Source organism: Astatotilapia calliptera, chromosome 18, assembly GCF_964374335.1.
Source record: "Astatotilapia calliptera chromosome 18, fAstCal68.1, whole genome shotgun sequence".
In the NCBI taxonomy this organism is placed as follows: Eukaryota; Metazoa; Chordata; class Actinopteri; order Cichliformes; family Cichlidae; genus Astatotilapia; species Astatotilapia calliptera.
The window spans coordinates 19,573,403-19,595,068 of NC_137439.1; the positions used below are offsets into that span (position 1 = coordinate 19,573,403).

At 42.6% G+C, this 21,666-nt stretch overlaps 2 protein-coding genes and 1 long non-coding RNA gene across 19 annotated transcripts in view; 1 reads left to right on the plus strand and 2 right to left on the minus strand.

Annotated features, from left to right (window-relative positions):
- The window catches only part of clcn2a (chloride channel, voltage-sensitive 2a), a 58,189-nt gene extending 43,110 nt beyond the window's left edge, over positions 1–15,079 (plus strand). Inside the window, exons 16-25 of the mRNA XM_026149016.2 lie at positions 1,315–1,528; positions 1,701–1,834; positions 2,131–2,360; positions 2,717–2,828; positions 2,914–2,960; positions 5,315–5,383; positions 5,904–5,942; positions 6,033–6,137; positions 7,665–7,751; positions 7,881–15,079. Of these exons, the coding sequence (XP_026004801.2) occupies positions 1,315–1,528; positions 1,701–1,834; positions 2,131–2,360; positions 2,717–2,828; positions 2,914–2,960; positions 5,315–5,383; positions 5,904–5,942; positions 6,033–6,137; positions 7,665–7,751; positions 7,881–8,396 (1,553 nt within the window). The 3' untranslated portion in view covers positions 8,397–15,079. The remainder of the gene's footprint in view (positions 1–1,314; positions 1,529–1,700; positions 1,835–2,130; positions 2,361–2,716; positions 2,829–2,913; positions 2,961–5,314; positions 5,384–5,903; positions 5,943–6,032; positions 6,138–7,664; positions 7,752–7,880) is intronic.
- Positions 835–7,891, minus strand: LOC113010134 (uncharacterized). Of its 16 annotated transcripts, none has more exons than XR_013903476.1 (5): positions 7,408–7,891; positions 5,125–5,336; positions 4,894–5,004; positions 2,890–4,775; positions 835–2,785 (listed from the first exon to the last, which is right to left on the minus strand). It is a non-coding gene; the product is annotated as an uncharacterized LOC113010134 (long non-coding RNA). The 16 variants fall into 16 exon arrangements; XR_013903480.1 differs by having other exon boundaries at positions 2,890–4,604; positions 4,693–4,775; positions 4,894–5,336; XR_013903484.1 differs by having other exon boundaries at positions 2,890–2,951; positions 4,529–4,604; positions 4,693–5,336.
- fam131aa (family with sequence similarity 131 member Aa) lies at positions 14,756–21,301 on the minus strand. 2 transcript variants are annotated; one of them, XM_026149022.2, is made up of 5 exons: positions 20,088–21,301; positions 17,376–17,487; positions 17,104–17,286; positions 15,807–15,944; positions 14,756–15,701 (listed from the first exon to the last, which is right to left on the minus strand). In XM_026149022.2, the coding sequence occupies exons 2-5, from the start codon at positions 17,464–17,466 to the stop codon at positions 15,163–15,165; spliced, it is 951 nt and encodes a 316-aa protein (XP_026004807.1). In that variant the 5' UTR covers positions 17,467–17,487; positions 20,088–21,301; the 3' UTR covers positions 14,756–15,162. The 2 variants fall into 2 exon arrangements, with proteins under 2 accessions (XP_026004807.1, XP_026004806.1); XM_026149021.2 differs by lacking the exon at positions 20,088–21,301 and adding an exon at positions 17,666–20,058.
- Between the last annotated feature and the right edge of the window lie 365 nt (positions 21,302–21,666).

Sequence of the window (21,666 nt, forward strand, 5' to 3'; positions counted from 1 at the left end):
CTTCCCAGCAGCCAGACTTTTATGCCATTTTTTTTAAAAAGTTGTCTTGAGCAATAGTTCTCCAAGTTTCTGTTTTTCTTTGGATTTCGGCTTTTACCCTCATTTTCAGTCCAGTCCTTGTACCTGACTGTGAGGATTGTTTTGGGGTTGTTTTTTCGCTTAACATTGACCTATGATTCATTCAAGCGTTAAACAAAGTAGCTAACTCAATGAATGAACTCATTTTCTGTCTAAAGGTAACAGACAATTTATCAAAGAATCAAATTTAAATTGTCTCTTTAGGCACTTTGTTACTAGGAAAACAAGAAAAAAACAATTTTTTTTAGTTAGTTTATTTAGTTCCGTGATAAATTCCCAAACTAACTGCGTTTGATAGCTATAGCATAGTAATTTTGCTCAAACAGGGTGATTCCCAAAGAGCTATTGCCTGAAAATTTGGCATATCTCACCATAAGTGTGTCCATAAAAGGAAGCTGGACAAGTTGAGAAAAAAGGGAAGTAGTGGCAGGCACAAAAAAATCTACAGCAGATGAACAGTCTCTGAAAATAGGAAAAGATCCAGCAAACATCTGTCACAGGACCTGAGAGATGCATCTGACTCTTTGGGTGATCCATCTGCTGTTCACTGAAGGCTCATTAGAAATGGTCTCAGTGGAAGGATGGCTGTCTTGAGGAAAGGAAATGGAGAGAAAAGGCTGAGGTGTGCAAAATTACAGAGCAACTTTACTGAAAAATCAGGTGTTATGGAGTGATGAACCCAGATTTGAATATATGTATGGTGAAAGTCAGGAAAGTGATACAACACAGTGTGTCTGAAGCCATCTGGAGGCACTGTCATGATTTAGTGCTGCGTCTGACAGGTTTATTTTTTTAGTATGAAAACGATCCCAAACACACTGCCAGTACAATAAAATCATACCTGATGGAAAAACACACAGTAGAACTCAACATTGTAGAAATGGTGTGAGATCATCTTGACAGAGAGCAAAATAAAAGGCAGCCAACATTCAAAGAAGAGCTTTAAATGCCCTTCAGGAAGCCTTAAAAGCTGTTCCTGTTTTAAAAATTACAAAAGGCTTGCCTAAGAGAGTTCAGGCTATGATGAAGAAGAAAGATGTTCACACAAAATGTTGACTCATTATTACAATTGACTCTCATTAGAATTGTATAAACTCAGATTTTGCCTTATATTCTGTATATACATGTAAATTTAAACTTTTTCTGTGGATCAGACACTCCATCTTTGCCATTTTGCTCCATGTAAATGGCTTCAAGGAGACTGACAGATATAAAAGATTTTCCCTTCATTCACAGGTGCTGCTGCTCTGTCTGGAGCGGTCACCCACACTGTATCCACTGCGGTCATAGTGTTCGAGCTGACCGGTCAGATCTCACACATCCTGCCTGTGATGATCGCTGTGATCCTGGCCAACGCCGTGGCCCAGGCGCTCCAACCATCGCTGTACGACTCCATCATTCGCATCAAGAAGCTCCCTTATCTGCCTGAGCTGGGGATGGGACATCATGAGTGAGTCTGCTGATGCTGATGCTGCTTTCCTCTTTTGCAGTGATTCTGCACCTTTTTTCACTTTTTTTATACCATTTCCTCTTCATCTTCCTTTCGCTTATCTTCCCGTTCATTTCCTTCCCTTATGTTTGCAGGTGTCTCATTAACCTCTATCTTCTCCTCCATGTTTCAGGAAGTATAATATCCGTGTGGAGGACATCATGGTCAGAGATGTGCGCTACATCACTCTTAACTCTTCCTATCGGGATCTGCAAGAGATGTTAATGACAGGTCAGCTCAAAACGCTGGCCCTGGTTGAATCCAGAGGTAAGAGCATACACAGTATGGGTATGAGCTCATCACTGTGCTTGTGCCTCCTAATTAATTACAAGGTCCCATTAAGAGACATGTCAATGCATTCAGCACAAAGTTATGACTTATTCTAAGCCAGAGGCAACTCACATCAGCAGTACTACAGCACTAAAAAGTCCCAGACGATACCGACCTCTCTTGTCTGATTTTCTTTTTAATATGTGCTTTTTTTGTTTGTTTTCACAGCCCCTAACTAATAATTTTACTCCTCCCTTGCCATTGCCTATCCCGTGCCCTTCCTTCTCCCTCAGACTCCATGATCCTGCTGGGCTCCATAGAGCGTTTGCAGCTCCAGTCGCTGCTTTCGCTTCAGCTGTCACGCCAGCGGAGGCTGGAGTACCTCCGCCAGCTGGCGCAGGACAACGGCACGCACGATCACCTGCCCAGTCTTACCAGTGACAGCACCCCCAGCTCTCCCTGCACCCACACCCACCTCAACTCCTCGACCAATTCCAGTGCTCGCCAAGCGGTCCGCTTCTTGGTGAGCACTCAACAGGTGTGAGGCGTCCGGGGGCGCCAGGGCTGGGCTGGGGCGAAGTCTGGATTGGGTTGGGGTTGTAGCAGTAGACTAAAAGTGGATCAGCATGTGTGAAGCATGTAGCAGTAGGTAAAGGCACAGATGGAGTTTTTGGACAGCTGTTGTGGTAAGTGCTTACAAGCTGTGTGAATGTACTTCATTTGTATTTTAACATTAAAATGTGTCTTCTGTGTCTCTGTCGTCTGTGCCCTTACCTGTGCTGTCCTGTTCGTTTACGTGCATGTGTATTCGTCCTTTGTGTGTCTCCCTCGTTTTTGTTTTTGTCCTTTTTTTCCTGCGTTAATGTATTTTCCGTGTAGATCTCCACAGAGGAGTCTTCATCCTTCAGCCCAGTGGTTTCCAATGTTCAGCTTCCTCTGAAATCTGCCCTGAAAACCGTGTCTGCCATCAGTGACACAGAGACGCCAAACAGTATGTATTTTACAAAAACAAATAAATTAAAGATCAGAGTTTAGATTCAAATGTACTAAACCTTTTTTTTTGTCCCCTCTCTGAGGCTCTCAGACCCTTTCCTGTGCTGACCAAGACAAGGAGCTGCTGGAGGTGAGGAGAAGCAGAGATGTTATAGATGCATGAGTGCGAGTGTCCTTTAAGAGTGCGACATGCACTGTACGAGCGGGGATGTGTGCGCTCTCTCAGTCCTCACATATATCGTCCACCTCGTCGTCCTCCTGCTGCTGACAGGCAGGATCCACCCACAGACAGCAGGGTTTTCCTGTGTAATCTCATGCTGTGGTCGAAGCTTTTTGTATAAAACGTCTATGAATCATTGCACCCTCACCGCACAGCACATCCACTGCTGGTCAAACGGGTTTTTTTTAACATCCTACATTTTAGCATTTCTTTTTTCTTTTCTTTTTTTTAGTTTTATTTAAAGCGGTCATGGCGTCATGCAGTGTGGTTTAAAAAAATGTTTCTTATCTCTTTTCAACACCTTTCAGCACAGTTCAGTCCTCAGCCACTGCTGTGCTGCCAAACGCTGTTCAAATGCGCAATTCTTTTTAAAAATCGGGTGTAGATCAATCAGAGATATAAAACGTGTCAACCTGATGGTTTTGGGTTTAAATATTTCAGTCGGTTCACACATAAAGGATCAAGCTGTTTCTACTGTTCTGGAAATGAAACATTTTTGGTTTTGGACTGGTCAAAATAAGTAATATTGAACACGCTCCTGGAAGTTTAAAGCATAGAGCAAAGCTGAATTACAACCCTTATTCAAAATATTTGCAAATCTCATAATCCCATATTTTATTCTCAACAAAAACATATCAGAGGCTTAAACTAAGACAATTTACCATTTTAATAAAAATATTGGTTTATTTTGAATTTGAAGGCAGCAACACATCTCAAAAAAGTTGGGACAGAGTCACGTTTTCCACTGTGCAGCATCCTCTCTTCTTTTAACAACAGTCTGTAAACATCTGGGAACTGAGGAGATCAGCTGCAGGACGATTTTACAAGTGTTGTCCCATTCGTGTCTGATTGAAGATTCCAGATTCTCAACAGTCCTGCATCTTCTATATCATATTTAACTGTCTGACATCAGGCAGATCAATTCAGCACTCAGACTCTTCTACTATGAAGTTGTAATACATGCAGGATGCAGTTGAGCATTGAATTACTGAAATATTTAAGGCCTTCCCTCAAACCCTCATCTAGATGTTGCTCTAAAATCTGTACACACCTTGATATGTACGAGTTGTACATCAGCTCTAAGGCACCTCAATACCATCAGAAATGCAGAGGTTTGAATTGAGAGCTGATAGCTGGGTTCACGTCTTCCAACAATAATTTCCAATTTCAAATCGTATGATCACTTTTTTCCACTTTGTCTGAGTCCATTTTAAATGAGCTTTGGTTCAGAGGAGACAGCAGCAGTTTGGGATCATGTCCACATATGGCTTCTTCTTTGCTGTTTGGGAAGTGTTCCTCAATTTAAACATTTGATGTATTTTCTGTGTTGTGAATAAAATTTGGGTGTATGAGATTTGCACATTTCAAAATTAGAAATTATGATTGTAGATTAAAAATTAGCATTGCCCCCAGAAAAAAACCCAAAAAGTGGAAAAAAACTGACCTCAGTGTCATATCTTTGTTATTATGTTACTCACCTTAGAGGCTGGCAGCCTGTCCACACTGTAGCCTTCCGCTCGGACCAAGACGGTAGGCTCCAGCCTTCCTGTGACACTAAATCGGATAAACATTTAAAATACAGATGCACGGATGGACAAAGAAAAGAAATGTAGAACAGGTATTACAAAAAAAACCCCACAACCTTTTGTAGAGACACTTGACTGACACTCATGTAGGCCCTAATAGGCAGGTTGTGTTGACAAATGTAACCATAGTATCTGAACCCTGAAATAATTGCCAGAAAATTCAAGTTACTTTGAAAATAAAAAACTTTATTGAATCTTCTGACAATTTTTTTGCCAAATAAAATGATGGAGATGATGTAGAAGTCTCAAAAACTCACAAAAATGGGATAAAGTCTTTTCTTTTTTTTTATCCAACCATTTGAAGAAGCAGCCATTTGTTCATTAAAGAAGCTGATTGAATAAGACATTTGCTCTCAGCTGCAAAGCTCCTAAAGGGATGACACGAGATATTAAAATACTAAAATATAAGATGTTCAAGCTCCTTTTTTCTGGCAGTGCATCATATTGTATTAACCGTTGGGCTTCTTGTACAGCTTCTGTGCCCTCACCTCCATCTGTGGTGTAGTAATTATACCCTTTCAGCAACATTGTGCTCTCATCACAAAGACTTCTCCCAGCAGAAGTCAGACTGGGCTCCAATGTTGCAGTGGTGCGATGTTAAAGGGGAAAAACTGTCCGCTTCCACTGACGCTGTGTTAATGTTGTGCTGTGTTGATGCCTTCTCTCCCCGGCTGGAAGAGCCCGGCTGGGCCGGCTCCTTCTGAAAAAAGAAAGCCCAAGCCCAAACGTGTGAGGATCTCCATGGCGGTAAGATTGTCTGCCGCCTAGAGACTGTTGCTTAGTAACCGTTGCCTTGCGACACACACGTAGTGAGTGCTGGACCAAAATATTTGTGGTGCACAAACCAGAGCATTAGAGTGCTTTAGCAGAGAGAGCGAGAGAAAGTGTGTGTGTTTTAGAGAGGTGTGAATGTCTGTCAGTGTTTCATCAGCTTTCACTCGGGTCTGAATGCCTGGTCTGTGCGACTGTGTGTGTGTTTTTTATTTAAAGGTGGTTGATTGTCTGAGTTTTATTGTTGTTGTCAGTGTAATTTTCGGGATTCTGGCTGCACAGAGATCAATAAACCAAAGTTTTCCTTCAGCCTCGTATTCTCATAGACTGGTAGATATAAATGCTGCACTGGTTTACAGCCTGTGTCTTTACCATACTACACTGAAGCAAACACATGTATACTAGGTTTTCAATCAGGTGTTGCGTTTTGAACATTTACTTTGTATAAATCTGTTTGTTGAAGCAATGAATGAATAACTGAATGTTGGCTTTTTAGGACTCTACCGAGGTGGAAGACTGCATGACCCCCTCAGAGGTGAGCCCTACACTAACAAAAGATTTAACATATGAAATGAGCTTTCTTTGAATTCAGAGTTTAGAGGTTCCAGTGTCCTCCTTAATGCAGATAACAGAGTGGGAGGAGCAGCAGCTTGACGAACCGGTGGATTTCAAGAACTGCAAGATTGATCCGGCACCCTTCCAGCTGGTGGAGCAAACATCTCTGCATAAGGTGCAATATAAACAAACAACTAGCAACACAAATGAAATACAAATTTTAACTATAAATCACACACACAAAAAATGTGCAGACATTATGCTCCTTCAGTTGCATTAGCACGATGCTTTTAAAATATTACGTCAGTGTGAGCTCAACACAACCCTTTAATGCCAGCTTCTGGTTTTGTCTCGCTCCTCTTCTGCGCAAACAGTGGTAAGTGTCGTAATGCTGCTCACTTCTGCTGAATACATTTTCTCTGACACCACCAGGACTTTATAGTAGAAGCTTGCATTGGTCACTGGAGGATCAGTTTCACAGCGCAGAAAACTGAATGAAAAAATGCAAAAAAAATAAATAAAACAAAGCAAACCGTGCAAGTGGTCATAATGGGTCTTCAAGGGATCTAAAAATAGCAGCTGTGCCAGAAGCTGTCTGGACAGGCATGAGAAGATGACCTTTGCGGGCATATAAAGTTTAAATCAGGTATGCCTTTTATGGGCCGACCTTTTTCATTACGCCTCATAAAATGAAAATGGTCCCTTTAGTCACAGACTAATATGCAGAACAAGTCACTAACACTGATGTTAGAAAATCCATGAACCCACTCTTTTTTTCTTGTTTCTTGAAAGGCTCCATACAAATCTAAGTTTCTAGTTTTTGATGTGCTCATTCTCTTCCCTCTTGTATGAAAACACAGACAGTATGGTGCTCATTTATTATGTATTCTTTTCATCTTCCTTATATCACTGTATATAATCAGAAGGCAGAAACGGCTTCTCATGAACAGCAAACAAATTAATATTAAAAATACAGACTTATTGTTCTTCTTTTGGATTTTTGGACTTTCATTGTATAAGTAAATGGGCTGGTTCTTGTGTAGTGCTCTTCTGCTCGAACACAAAGCGCTTTATGTAACATGTCTGAATCACCCGAGCACTTTATTTTCTGTCTTAAGTGCATTCTAGCTAACATTCACGCTTAGATGAACCCATCGAGATCAACATGTTGCACAAAGATGGCACATAGAGATCGAACCACCAACCTTCTGAGTAGTAAATGAGCTCTCTCAAAGACAGCTATGTGCACTGTATATGAGCTTATTATAGTAAGATTATTATTATTTAATAATGAAAAGCACTTTGAATGAATGTGTGCTGATTGCTAAGTTCAAACTCTAAACTGCTGCTCCCATGAAATCAGCCCTTTAATGGTCCAACCCAACACATTTATCTTGAAGGTCAGGAGCGTTATACCAAATTAACCACAGCACCCATGAGCTTACCTGGTTTTACCTGAAGACTGTTGCTTCGATTCCTTAATCTCCTTTCCGAATACCTGTGATTGTCATGCATCATAAATCGCAGCGAGCTGTGGTTAGTTGGTTCAGTTTTATGACTCGGGCACCGTCTTGTCTGACACAGTGTCCATGTTGAAAAGGGAGAAACATGATGCAGTTTCTATAACCCAGATCCAAAATGCATGTGAACTCCCTTTGAGTCTGTATCCAGGGCATGACCCACCTTTTCTCCTCCTCCACAGACTCACACCATCTTCTCTCTCCTTGGTCTGGACCACGCCTATGTGACCAGCATGGGACGACTGGTTGGAGTGGTTTCTCTCAAAGAGGTCTGCAATTCTGTCTGATGAAAGCTGTTTTATTTATATGTTATATGTTCCACCTCTCCTCTTTCTTCACCTCTTTTCTTGGCTCTCCTTCCTGTCTTTCTTTTTTTTTCGGGCTGACCGCATCTCCAGCTGCGTAAGGCCATCGAAGGCTCAGTGACGGTGACTGGAGTGAAAGTGCGCCCTCCGCTGGCCAGTTTCCGTGACAGTGGGAACACCACAAATGTATCCGAGGTAACTGAACTTCACAAGCTGTGCATCCGCCACAGGGGGCTCTCTTTGCCACGGGAACCCAACCCTCCAAATGTGGAGGATCAGCCAGATCTCCAGTACAAAGAGATCCCTGTCAACTTTTCGGACGAAACAAACGTGCAGTTCGAAGCCAGCCCCGGCGACATCACAAATCCCTCGTCAGAGCTGCCGCTCCAGGAAAGCCCCTCGTTCACAGAGGATCAGTCTGAGTTTACTTTTGACTGCAGCCCCTCCCACACCGAGGAATCGGAGCTGGCCTGTGACTTTGACCCCTCCAACCAAACTCCTGAGCCAGACGAAATGGAGCAAGAGGAGGCGCCTCCGTCTCTAAACAACAGCCAATCCGAACCTGGGGGGGAGGGTAGCACAGGCCACACTGAGGATCAGTCAGAATGATCAGATCCACACTGTCGCCTCATGAATGTTGACGTTTCTTACATTTGTTGGGGTCACACTCACCTCCAAGTCCAGCCTAGATACTCGTGGTATGACAGTGAGCGAGTGCTTGAAAGATATATGAGGGATAAAGCTGGTTTTGTTTTATGTTTTTAATGCTGACAGCTAATCTCCTGGAAGGACCAAAAGTAGCACTTTCTGACCAAAAGAGTCAATATTTACAGGGTATAAAATTCAAATATCAGGATTTTTGGTTTTAAAATGTTGTTCTGCTACGCCTGCGGAAGACAATGAAGTTGAATCCACAATTTGTAAACTGGTTTCTCCATCCATACAAACATACAAACATACATACATGTGAAACCAAGAACACAGCACTCAGTAACAGATTGGTGCCCGTGAGCATACCCTGAATAATCTCCGTTCCGAGCTAATAACGACCATATTTTACAAAAAGAGTCTCATATTATATTATAGATAATCTGTAGCTAGCAACTGACCCAAAGAGTCATCAGAAACTTTGGGAAAGGGTCACTTTCACATAGACTATAGACTACACTATACTACACTATTCTGGTGGTCTTGCTGCCACCAGAGGAGTCGCCCCCTGCTGGCCTTCATAAAGAATGCCAAGTCTGATTAGAGGGCTCAGGGGGTAGGAATGAAAGGGCTCTTTGTAGTCTTTTCTGCTGTGTTAAGCTGGATTCATGGTCCAGTAGCATTGGCTTTAATTTTTCTCCCCTTCTTGTTCTTCTTTTCTTTATTTCAGCTCCTTTTTGTTAGATGCCAGCTGCTGGACAAAGAGTTTATACACATACGTGCATCCAGCTGTCAACTTGCAGCTGGTTGTAGTTGGAGATGATGAGTTTGACCTCCTCATCTTCCTCTCTTGCCTCTCTCTAGCTCCTCTTTCACTCCTCCAGTTCTTTTAATCAGTGTTTCTCTTCTCCTCCTTTTTTACCTCCTTCATAATCCATGACGGCTTGTCGCCTCCTCTTTGAAGCTCACTTCTAGAGCATCACAAGTGTTTATCTGGGGTTGTCTACTCCTTCTCAGCTCCTTGTCTAATTGATTGTGGTCAAGGGTCTAAGCAAGAGCTTTACTGAGTTTGTACTTGATTTTTCTTTTTCTTTTTCGTGCTTTAAAAGAGCTCAACTTATTTGAGCTCTTCTCTGAGTCGTCTCACTTGCTGCTTTTGCCCATCTTCCACAAGGCCAGTCTGCTCCTTTTGAGATCTGTTTCCCTCCTTGAGACACTTTATCTCTATGATGGCAGAGCAGAGGCCATCTCTCAGTCCCTGCACAGCTGAGTTTTGAGGGGAGTTGGTCAGTGTGCTATTTCACACTGAAGCTGCTCTCTTTAAACTGCATTAGCTCAAATCCCTTAAAGATTCAAACATACTTATCATTAAAGTCCAGGCACACAAACATTAAAATGGCCAATAGGATCCTTTTTCTCATCTTATTTTATTGCACAAAGTACAATGAGGACGAGGATGAAATCACAGAAAAAAAAGATTTAGGAAGGTTTGTGGAAAAAAAAACGTGAAAAAGGGGGGTGAGTCTCATCTGTGACTGCTGCTTCTGCACTTCCCTTTAGGGCTGAACATTTCCTTTTTTTGTGTGTTTTGTTGGTTTGAGGCAACAACACTTGGTTTATGCTAAAAGCAAACAAAGAAAACAACTTTGGATTAAAATACACAATTTACAAAAATACAATGATGCTTAAGGGATACAGAGTGCTTTCACATGTAATGCCTCAGCGTCAGTACATGTGACTGTAGGGAAGAGTAGGGACTAAGGTTGTTCTCTATGGACAGCCCTCATTACAGTAAAAGTCATCAGGGAGCAAAAATGTACTTTATTTATTCATTTATTTTAGCTATGGCATCACATCTGTCACCCGCCTGTCTGTCCATCTACAGGTCATAGGAATCGCTCCGACGACGACAGTATTAGTCAGGTTTTGTTTCATTTAACTCTGATTGAGAATGCTACTGTTCCTGGATATTCCACAATCAACTGTAAGTGGTTTTATTGCAAAGTGGAAGTGTTTAGCAACCACAGGAACTCAGTCCCAAAGTGTCAGAGTGAGGTCAAAGAGCTCCAGTCCTTCTCTGGCATTAATATTTTTCAATTCAAATTTATTTATATAGCACAAAATCACAACAACAGTCACCTCAAGGTGCTTTATATTGTAAGGGAGACCCTACAATAATGCACACCGAGAAAAACCCAACAATTATATGATTGTGAGGAAGCATGAGCAAGCACTTTGATGACAGTGGGAAGGAAAAACTCCCTTTTAACAGGAAGAAACCTCCAGCAGAACCAGGCTCAGGGAGGGGCCATCTGCTGCGACCGGTTGGGGTGAGAGAAGGAAAACAGGATAAAGACATGCTGTGGAAGATCAGCACAAAAACTGTGCACTGGGAGCTTCATGGTGTCACAATGTGCTATGTGGCAGGCAGGATGACGGACTCAAGACAGAGAAATAAACTTAAAATGGCAACTTTTATCCTGGAAAAAAACTAACATTAAATACAAAACTAAACTAGAAACAGGAAGCAAGAAACTTCAATTAAAAAACAAACCAGAAACTGTAAACTTGGTTATGGCTGGAAAGACGGCGGGGAAACGCAAAGCATAATGAAGATATGATGCAAGAAAGAGCAAAGGAAAACACAGGGCTTATATACACAGAGGGATAACGAGGGAATGAGACACAGGAGGAGAGCACAGCTGGGAGTAATCAGGCCTAACAAGACAAAGGAAGCAAAGCAGAATACAATGACAAAAGACAGACTGTCAAAGTAAAACAAGAAGTATAACACAGAGACACGGACTTGACAGAGGCTGAGACAGAGGCATGAACTGTAGTACAGGGGGAAAAAAAGCACAGAGAAGACATAACACAGACACAGGGAGGGCATACTGTCTGAAACTAGAACAACAAAATATAACCTCAAGAGAACGGAAACCATGAATAACAAATAATCAAAAAATCTAAATTAAATACAAAACACTGGGTCACACCCAGGACTATGACACATGACATGGGTTTTCATAGACCAGCAGCTCCTGTATGTGTGGTGTGTAGGGGCCCAATGCTTTTGTCCACATAGTGGACACTAAATATCATTAATTAGTAGGGATGGGTATCGAAAACCACTGTTTCAATTCCTTGGAGTTGTTTGCCATTTTTGGAAACGATTCCCTTATCGATTCCAGTCACCACGTTGCGGAGCGTCATTTGCCTGGCAGGAAACACGGCGCGTAAGCGGCTCAAACACTCAAAAGTTTGGTTATACTTTACAAGAACGGATGACAACAGGGCAACTTGCAATACTTGCAAAGTAGATACTTCATTTAAGGGAGGAAACACTACGAATATGCAAAAGCATTTGCTCACAAAACACGTGATAACCTTAAATGAATGTCATGTTTTTAATTCCGCTCCGGACTCGTTAATCTCAACCCAGCAGCAGCGGTAACGTTTGCACGTCCTCTCCCGTTAATGCGGCAGGTAAATAATCAACTAACAGTGCATATTATGTTAGCGCGATCTGCCTTGTTACAAAACCTGCCATTACTGCGCATTTAGGTGATCATGATGAGACAGACAGACAGAGTCTGGCTCAGATGCTGGCAGTTGTCGCTGCAGTCTACCGTTAGCGTCTCCTTTCAGGCCAGGATAGACGAACGTCACAGAGCAGTGGCTAAGTTTGTGGTAAAAGGCTTGAACCCATTTGCCACAGCAGATGCCCCTAATTTTCGGTAAGTGAATGTGTTTAATTGTAGGCAGGGACATTACTGGATATTCTTGTGTAATTGCTACAGAATCATTTATGTTATACTTTGTTATTGCTACAGAAGAATATTTATTTTATTATTTTACATTTACAATTTTTTTTCCTGGGGACCCTGTGACACCCCATTGAAGAGCCGTAGGCTGTGGATCTCTTAAGATCTCACTGTTGGGTTTGTAAGGCCATGTTACTCCTAAGTTTCTATCTTGTTCAAAGAGAAGATATAAAACAAAGTTCTAAGCTAATCGAACTTAGTGTTCTCCTTTTTTAAAAAGAATCGATAAGAGAATCGTTAAACAGAATCGAAAATGGAATCGGAATCGTGAAAATCTTATCAATACCCATCCCTAGTAATTAGTCACATTTAACATGAATTACCAGTTGTAATTCAAGTAAAAATAATTTTAATGAGGTAAATGATAAAACTCAACAGTAGCAAACACTACATGCAGAGGTTAACTGCATGAACCAGTAGTCTGATAAAAAAAACCACATAAACTGCTATCCTGTAATATCATCATGTTATGCCGGTGCATTATTGGTTAGGATTATTTTTAGCGTGGATTAAATACATTTACATGGCCAGAGAGGTGTGTGAGGGATATAACTCCTGTTGACTATAATAGAGGAACACCCCCACCCCAGCCCCCTGAGCAAGAATGGTTTTCTAACGCAGCTTGTTTTTAGATAACATTACAAAAACGTAGTGAATAATAAAGAAATCGTATTAGAAGCTATGTACCGTTTCTGATAGATAGATTAGGAAGCGTGTGGTGGAAACTACAACTGCCTCTATTGTAATAGAGAATCACGTCCAGCAGTACAACTCTGTGGTTCATTAAGTTTCCAGACCCACTAACCTACTTCCAACACCACAGGCTGCTTTTGTCAAGTAAGATGGTGTTAGTTTGGTCTTTTTTCTGGGATTTGTTGACAGCAAAAACACAGAACACCACCTCCAGCTTTATCTTTTATGTGTGTGTGATATGTGTGCATATATATGTGTGTGTGTGTATGTGTGTGCGAGAGTGCAACTTTCTTTGCCACACTCAAATCTGGATCAGACTCGTAACTTTTGGGTCTTCATGCCAAATCAACATCCTGTAAACATGATGCCAAACATTACAAGGACAGAAATGAGTGACGTACGATTAACTGCGAGTGGAAAAATCAAAACAATAAGAGAAAGCACAGAAAAACAAAGAACATTTCTAATGAGCACACGATGGTATGACTTCAAACAACTACCTATTCACTAGCGGTGGGTTTATATATCCGAGGGTCATAATGTTAAGACGTATTGCGGTGTTGTTTTATGTGTTTCGGTGATAGGCAATAAATTTACATTAACAATGCAGTAAAGGTTCAGACTACATTATTTATAACACTCTGCTGTCCTGTCAGAGCTTCATGTTGCAGCATATCATGAGGTTTGGGCGGGTTTTTTCTTCTTCTTTTTCTGCTATTAAATACTGGTTGCATCAGCCCCCGGTAGTCCACAATGAGCTGGGAACTATAAACACATCGACAAAGGCAGCTTCCAAATGTCCACCAAGCTTTAGTACAGGGCTCTAAAGAACAGTGAAGCACATTGTAATTACCATGACTATAATTTAATGCACATGTAGCCTTGTCTGGCTTAATAAGGGCAATGCAGACTGAACTGCCTCTACATTCGTGTCTAGCGATGAAGGAACAACGCTTTGGCTCTGAGTTACAGGAATATACTGGCTGTTGTATAGAGAACACACACACACACATTTATACGTATAATACACACATATACCGTACCGTACGTGGCCTGTAGATATTAAACATCACGATATGTTACCACGTGTCTTTATGACATTTACTCCAGCCTGACCTCTAATGCAGCGTTGAGAAATGTAACTACTGTCTGAAGCCCGTGACACCCACAAGTCCCCCCCAAAAAAGGAAAAAAAACCTTGTAGAGCTACAAGCGTGTGTGTGAGTCCTTGTTACGACCTTCAAATGACGTGTAAGTATTTTCGCTTCATGAAACAATTTTGAGCCATATTTCAGTCTCCTGTGATAGCACCGCAGCACATCAACCAGCCCTTTTTTTTTGTTTTGGTTTGAGTATTTTTTTTTTCTCCTTGCAGGCATCTGTGCAGAGATTTTATTAATGTCTTAACTTTTTTTTCTTGTTTGCATTTAGGAATGTGAAGTAGTGCTTGCCATATAAGATTAATTATAAAGGAGTTAAACTTAGAGAGTGTATAAGCTCATTTGCAGCGTATCTAGTTAAGCAATAAGTCTGTAGTATCTCCCTTTATATGGCACTGGCCTGTATATGCTTTGTATATATATATATGAAAGAGTTACGCACATGCTATTGTACATAGGAGAATTATGCATTTGCAGTCAACAGCCATTGTTATTTTTCAGAGGACATGAACTTGTTTTTGTACATGAGTGAATGATTAAATTTAAAGGGAAAAAAAAACTGCATTTGAAGGGTAAACGAGCAGTCGTGTTTCTTTCTTGCTTTTTGGATTGCGGAGAAAAAATAAAACAACAACAAAGTATATTCTTTCAAAAACTCATATTTATATATGCAAGACATTCAGGCATTCAATATCAAACAGAGCCCAACCCACGTGACACAGCGTGACCCAGAGGAAACAACACTAGAAAATATCCATAGAAAACCAATGCAATAGCAACACATGACTGTTCACACACACACAAAAAATAAACGTACAAAACTTAGTGAACAACAGCATTACATTCTGATTGAACTCTCTCAACATATTGACTGTTTACAGCAGCGATAAACAGTGGAGCAAGATCAGTATGAAAGGCTTGGAGGATGAGAGACAGGAGACAGAATGAGTGGAGGAGGAAGGAGAAGAGGAGGAGGAGGAGAGGTGTAAGGATGAAGCATAATATCCAGAATCAACACAGACTCAAGGGGACAAAAAGGTGGACGACACATCACATCAAATACTCTTTTTTTCCTTCTGCTTCTTCTCTCTCTTCTTCTTCCTCATCGAATGACGCCACCCCGGAAGACGCCCGGTCAGAGAAAAAGCTCCTGGGGCTGCAGTGCCACACCCGGACCTCGTGAAACACGCTGCCTTCCTCTTCCTCCTCGTCTTCCTCGTCCTCCTCTCCAGGAGACTCGGAGTGAGAGGTGGAGTAGCAGGAGTCAAACCTGCTGCTCCTGCACCTCGGCCTCCACTCGGGCTTGCTGTGGATGCACACTTCGCTGCGGTGCTCCTGCAAAGGAGCCGGCTGCTCCTCGAGGCTATCCAGCCTCTCCTCCTCTTCCTCCTCCTCCTCCAGGCACGTACTCATGGAGTCGCTGGGCAAAGTGGGTGAGTTGCTTTGTGATGACTGTGGGGCATTTTCAGTTGCTAGCCTGCCACAGGGCAGGCTGCTGTTGTGGGAGCCCAGGGGACCATCGGATGGTGGCGTCTCAGTCCGGTCCACCCCGGGCGGTGCTCCAGAGGTGGAACTGTAGATGGTGGCTTCTGAAGGAGGAACAAAGAGTCAGAAGACTGGGAAGTGGATTCACCGATGAGGTGACAGGGTGCAAAGATGAGATGTTTGATGTAGAATGATGCAAAGTTGGATACCTGAGTTTTGGCTGGATACCGTGTGAGTCTGTCCGCTGATGTGGGAGTCTTCATCATTGAAATCTTCCTCATCATCGTCATCCACAGATGCCCAAGCACGTAGCTTAGCCTCCGCGATGGCAAACTGCTCGGCCACTCCTAGCAGGAAAACAGGTCCGACAAATGAAGCTAGATTTAGGTGGCTGTAATGTCATTTCAAACTCTAAACTGTGTATTTACTAATGTTGTCTGCAATACGGTGAGAAAAAAAGTGAATCATCTTGCTTATCTTTATCTCACAACATCTTATACGGGACAGAAACAAAGTGAGTATTCTAGTGATGACGTGGACCAGCTGATAGCTCAGCTTATACTCATACTGCAAGCCACATTGCAACCCATGGTCCTCTTCATGCCATGTCTATTAAGTTGTTTGCATGACCAGGATTCTTACTGCCTCTCTCTGCCTACGCCCTTTCACATACACATGTTAAAGTGCAGCGAGGTCCCACAACACAACAAATATAAATTACTGCAGATGGAAGCAACAATCTTCTCTGGATGTTAATGGTCCAGGCAATACAAAAGGGAGGGGGGAGGAGTAAAGGTGAATTTCTATCCTCCTATTATTTGCTAATTTACCTGAGTGTGACATTGTCTGAGTCATCTCTGCCACCGATGTGTCACTATGAGCCTTAAATAAGAGCGTCAAATCAGAATTCCCAGGGTTACCTATTCAAACGGCTTGAAAAAATGACCCATAAAAAAGAAACTAACACATAGTTTTCTGCTTTTACTTAAAGTGACCCAAAAAATTCATTACAGAAAATAATTTCATTCAATTTAATATTATCATAACACAGCTAATTGTTTAAGTTCGCGAGCTTCGCTGTGTGGCATACGCAGCTGCATATCAGTCAGCCTCTCTCTCTCTCTCTTTCTCTCTCGATCAATCCACACCGATGGCACTGGTGCCACAGATGATGAGTCACAGCAAAACAACAGGAGCTGCTGTAACATTGGTGGCCAGTGAAGTGATTGGGGAGAGTATCTAACAGGCCACCATCTGCTGCCAAGACAAGCCGTCACCCAGGAGACACGATGGTGGGCGGAGCAAACCGCTAACATGCAGGAGTTTTAGGGCATTAGATGCATGACAGAAGGTGAGAGAAAGCCAGATGAGAGGATGCATGTTCCCACACACACACAAAAAAAAATTACAGCTAATTATCCTGTATGTGTGTTCTCGAATAGCATTTTAATCTGAATATCAAACATTCTGCTGGCCGAGAGGTCAGAAGGTCAAAGAAGTCAGTACCTGCAGCAAAACGAGCCTCCTTCTCCCCTTCAGTCAGATTGCAGTAGGAGCTGAACTGGGAGTGTGCGGCCAGTGAAGGAGCTGCAGGTTTAGGCCAACCTTTCCACTCGATGAGGTGAGCGACCCGGCCCTGAGCCAGCGAGGTGGGCTTTGTCATGTGGTCTCTCACTGCCTGAGAGATACCTGGACGGGGGAGAGGTAAAGGCCAGGGTTTCATGTTTAAATTCACAGCATATAGATGATAACGAGGCTAGTGCTAGAAAGATCATCACCATTCAAGGAGGATCTGGCAAGCGCTGCAAACTCATGAATGCCGGCAGATTTCCGTGAGTCTGCTGGAGATTTTCCGGACTTTGGAATCATTTCAATCTCCTCAAATTTCACCTGTAAAACAAAATTATTAGTTTTTAGAAAGAAAAACTAGATTTGTGCGCCACATTCAGAATTAGTCTGCCATTTCAGTATTCCCGCACTTGTTTATATTGTACAGCTTTTATTACAGATGACACCAAATCTGGCGCACAGACCGAGTTCAAGAAATAAAACCTCTTGATTTTCCTACCTCTTCCTCTGTTTTTGTCTCCATTCTTTCTCTACTCCTGGACCTCAGCTTCATCGTGGACGTGCAGAGATGGTATCACGGCACAGCGCACAAACAACTAAAAGTCACAGCTTGCGTTCACTGGTTTAAACCACCAGCCAGACAAGCAAACATCAATGGCCTACATTTACCGCACAGATGCTAAAGCCACGATAAGCCTGTGCAACCGGTTAGAATGGTTGGGGTGGAGGGAGGCGAGCGCAATTGCGGCAGTTTCCATGCGTCTGAGCAAACATATGGCGTGTGACCAGCACGGGTAAGCAGCTCCAGCTGGGCCTCTTCATTGCAAAGCTGCAGATTAAAATGATAGCGCTACCTAACTAACTCCACAACAAACACACATGGCCACACTGAGCAGATGTGATGGGTCAGCAAAATCTACAATGTGGCTTACAGTAGCCGGAGCACAAGATGGATTTGTAATATGTTGTGTTTTCAGGCCATCTGACTAGCAGGAAAGGAAACTGTGAGCACGTGCATGAGTGGACAGATATCCTTAAGCAGATTGACCTCCAAAGCGGCTAAGAAAGACGAGGCCCCTGACAGCATTTAAAAGCTCACACTGAAGTCAGCCATGAAAGTAAATGTGTGTCAGAGGCAAACAGGTGGGTAGGGACTCTGGGAGGACGTGATATGAAGGTGCAACCAGCTCTGTTCAGAGGAAAGCTTCAGCTGTTAAACACCCGTGAGACGTCACTCATGCTGAAGGCTGATAAACACAACACATGTCCAGCATGTACAGCTCAGAGCGGCTCCCTCCAGCGAGACCGACAGCTCGCCTCTTTAATCATGCAGGCACAATAAATCTACAGCTTTTACTTGAACCTGAATATCAAAGGCAGCCACTGCTGCAAATGTGGATTAGGACATATGGAAATTAAGCCTTGACTACAAATGGAGACGTGTCCAAAACTGCCTGTGACGTGAGTTTTTGTCCTGCAGTTTTCCCTAATCTTTTCTTTCCTTTAATAATTTAAAAGAAACTGAAACTGTCAGGGAACATTAAGAGTCTGAACAAGATTAAAGGGTACTCATTAAGAGTTCCCTTATATTTCTGTCAGAAATGTAACAGTGTAACAGTTTCAAACTCAGATCAGAACATGTGAGTGTGAGCCAAACGCCTCACCTACCTGCTCAAACCTTGTGTCTGCAAGGGGCAGATAGATAAGTGTCTTAAATGGGAGGGGCAAAGACTAAAACTACTTGTTTCAGAGTGAATGTACTGTGCAGGAGAAATAAGGGATATTTTGAACCATGCAAAGCGACTCTAGTAGAATTCTGGGATCAAAATATGGTCTCTTATTCTTATTTAAATCTTATTTCCTATCCCATTAATCAGCTCAAACTTATTATGGGAACCTCTAAAAAGGGTGCAGGGTAATAGACGATGATCACATCTCTTCATTTGCTTTAAATGTCTGCAGTTTTACTATTTTAATATTCGTCAGCCCACAGGCGACCACAGAAAAATGTAACCTTCAATAAACTTAATGAGCAACTATTTGTGATTTTAAAAAAAAAATCCGTTTTTGTTTCTATTCAATAATAAATAATAATAACAGAAGAAAATAAATGATTTAAAAACATCACACTTGCATTTGTAAATCTTGTGTTTCATTCTTTTTTCCCCCAACCAGTGCACCTGCATATAATTTGGCCTCTCTGGAGCAGTTAATTACGTGAGGTGCTTTTAAGCGTGCGCGCACACACACGCAAACACACATCCCCACCCCCCTTTTTAATTTTTTTTTATTTTTACATCTGACAAATGCTGCTAATTAGCACCTATGATAATAACAGCCACATGTGTAACTGCGCTTCTAATTAACTCGCTCTAGGCCTTTTTCCCCCCTCACGAGGTGTTTGGATTGTTTTGTCCACTCCCTGCAGAGGCAGACCAGTTTGCGACTTCCTGACATTAACATATGCGTGACTAAACATATACAACAGGGCTGATGTGTCGTCTGACACCTCCAGAGACACTGATTGTGACTTAGGGGACCAACAAGTGGGATCGAGCTAAGCCAGCGTGTCTGCAGCCAAACATCTTCAGCTCGGAGGAAGCTGCAGTGCTCATATGTGAGGAGGGTTTTTTTCTTCTTCTGGAAATGGTGCATTCAAGCAACAGAAGCGGAACGCTGATGGCTGAATAACACATCACCCCGCCATTGATGACAGATTACGCAGAAAATAACGCAGGAGAAGTGCGGATGCTGCAGCAGCAGGTCCCCGGGAATCTCTGAAGTCTCCATCTGCATACCAATAGCTCCATACCCGCATCGGGTAAACACCAACAGCACCTGCCATTTATCTGCACCTCTACCGCTCTATCGGGGTTCGTGTGGTCGGAATCGTTCCCCGCACAGCCACTCTCGGTACCTACCTGTAAGTCGGACCGCGGCGGCTCGTCATAATGCCTGTAACGTCTCCAATCCGATCAACAGATGTCACCGCGCTGTTCGTCCTCCAGCTGCAGGGTCTGCAGTAGAGCATTAAAGCGACGCTGACGGCGGAAACATCTTCCCAACTCCAGCATCAGCTACATCTCCGACACAGACGGACGCACCATTTGTTGCTCGCTATGTGGGTTACATAGGCTGTCCGAATGTCTCCCGATGGCAAGCGTCATCAACGCAAGGCGGTGTCATTGCACCCGCCCCCCTCCATGCAGCCAAGAAGACACAGCAACCTGCAGCTTCAGTCTTTCCTAGAAACCGCACGTTTTTAATCCCCTTTCGTCTAAGGCACCAGCAGTACGCACGCAGGACGGATGTGTTGAAATTTACTTACTGCAGTAAAAATAAAAAAGGGGGTGATCGTTCCAAAAAACGGGTTTCCGTCACGAGTTTGACCTTATTTGTCCAGTTTTGTGAGCGACAAGATGAACAAATCAGACTTTTAAAAAAAAAGAGCAAAAGAAAAACATTAAAACCGTGATTCGAGGTTAAAGGTCAAAACCGTGCAACCTCCGACAGTGAACTCTCTAAACATTTAATAAAAGGTCCATTCATTTGCATTATAATTCATTTACAATGTGTTTATATGGCATCATATCCTGATTTGGACAAGGCCTCGACAATAGTCACAACGACATATAACCCGATATCTTCTTATAGTTTATGTAGATGACACTTTAAAATAAAAGTGCATCATCTGTTACTCTGAAAATCAATTTGTAACATCGGGGTTTAAGTCAGGAAATGTATATTTTAAAATATACATTGGCACAGATTCAAAGTGCTGGAAACATTCCTCATTGATTTCGGTTAGCACCGACATGCTGGCATCACAGAGGTGCTGCAGATCCATGATGCAAATCTCCAGATCCACCACATCCCAAGGGTACTCTTTTGGATTGAGATCTGGTGACTGAGTACAGCGAGCTCATCGTCACATTCACAAAGCCAGTTTGTGATGATATGAGCTTTGTGCGTGGTTCTACTGGAACCAGCCATCACACTTTTCTGTTGCACCGTTGTTTCTGCTTCATTCTGTTCTGTCTGGTGTTGCACCGTTTTTGGTTTTTTGCAGCTTTTGCACACCTGCACTTTATTATGTAGTCCTGTGTTTATTGTCTGTTATACGTAGCACCATGGTCTTGGAGGACCGTTGTCCTGTTTCACTGTGTACTGCACATGGTTGGAATGACAATAAAGCCACTTGCCCTGACCGGACGACGGGTACACTGTGGTCATCTAAGGATGAACACGGTCAGTAACAATACTCAGACTGTGGTGTTGAAGTCATTCTCAGTTGGTACTAAGGCACTTTTCCCATATTTGTAGGTCTGCATGGACAAATCTTCAAAACTAGAAACTGATTGCAATATGGATCAGTAAAACCACAGTGGAGGGACTCGTTTTTCATCTCATCAAACACGTTTTGCTGTCACACACATTGACCCTGTGTTAACTTACACGTGACAAAAACAAAAATACAAACTGAAAATAAACTGGTCTGGT

Excerpts from the sequence above, each read along its gene's own strand:
- fam131aa (XM_026149021.2), bottom strand. The coding sequence starts at position 17,719 with ATGAAGCTGAGGTCCAGGAGTAGAGAAAGAATGGAGACAAAAACAGAG. Across the intron at positions 17,488-17,665 it reads AGACAAAAACAGAGGAAGAG|GTGAAATTTGAGGAGATTGA; the intron begins GTAGGAAAATCA and ends TTTGTTTTACAG. Across the intron at positions 17,287-17,375 it reads TGCCAGATCCTCCTTGAATG|GTATCTCTCAGGCAGTGAGA; the intron begins GTGATGATCTTT and ends TCCCCCGTCCAG.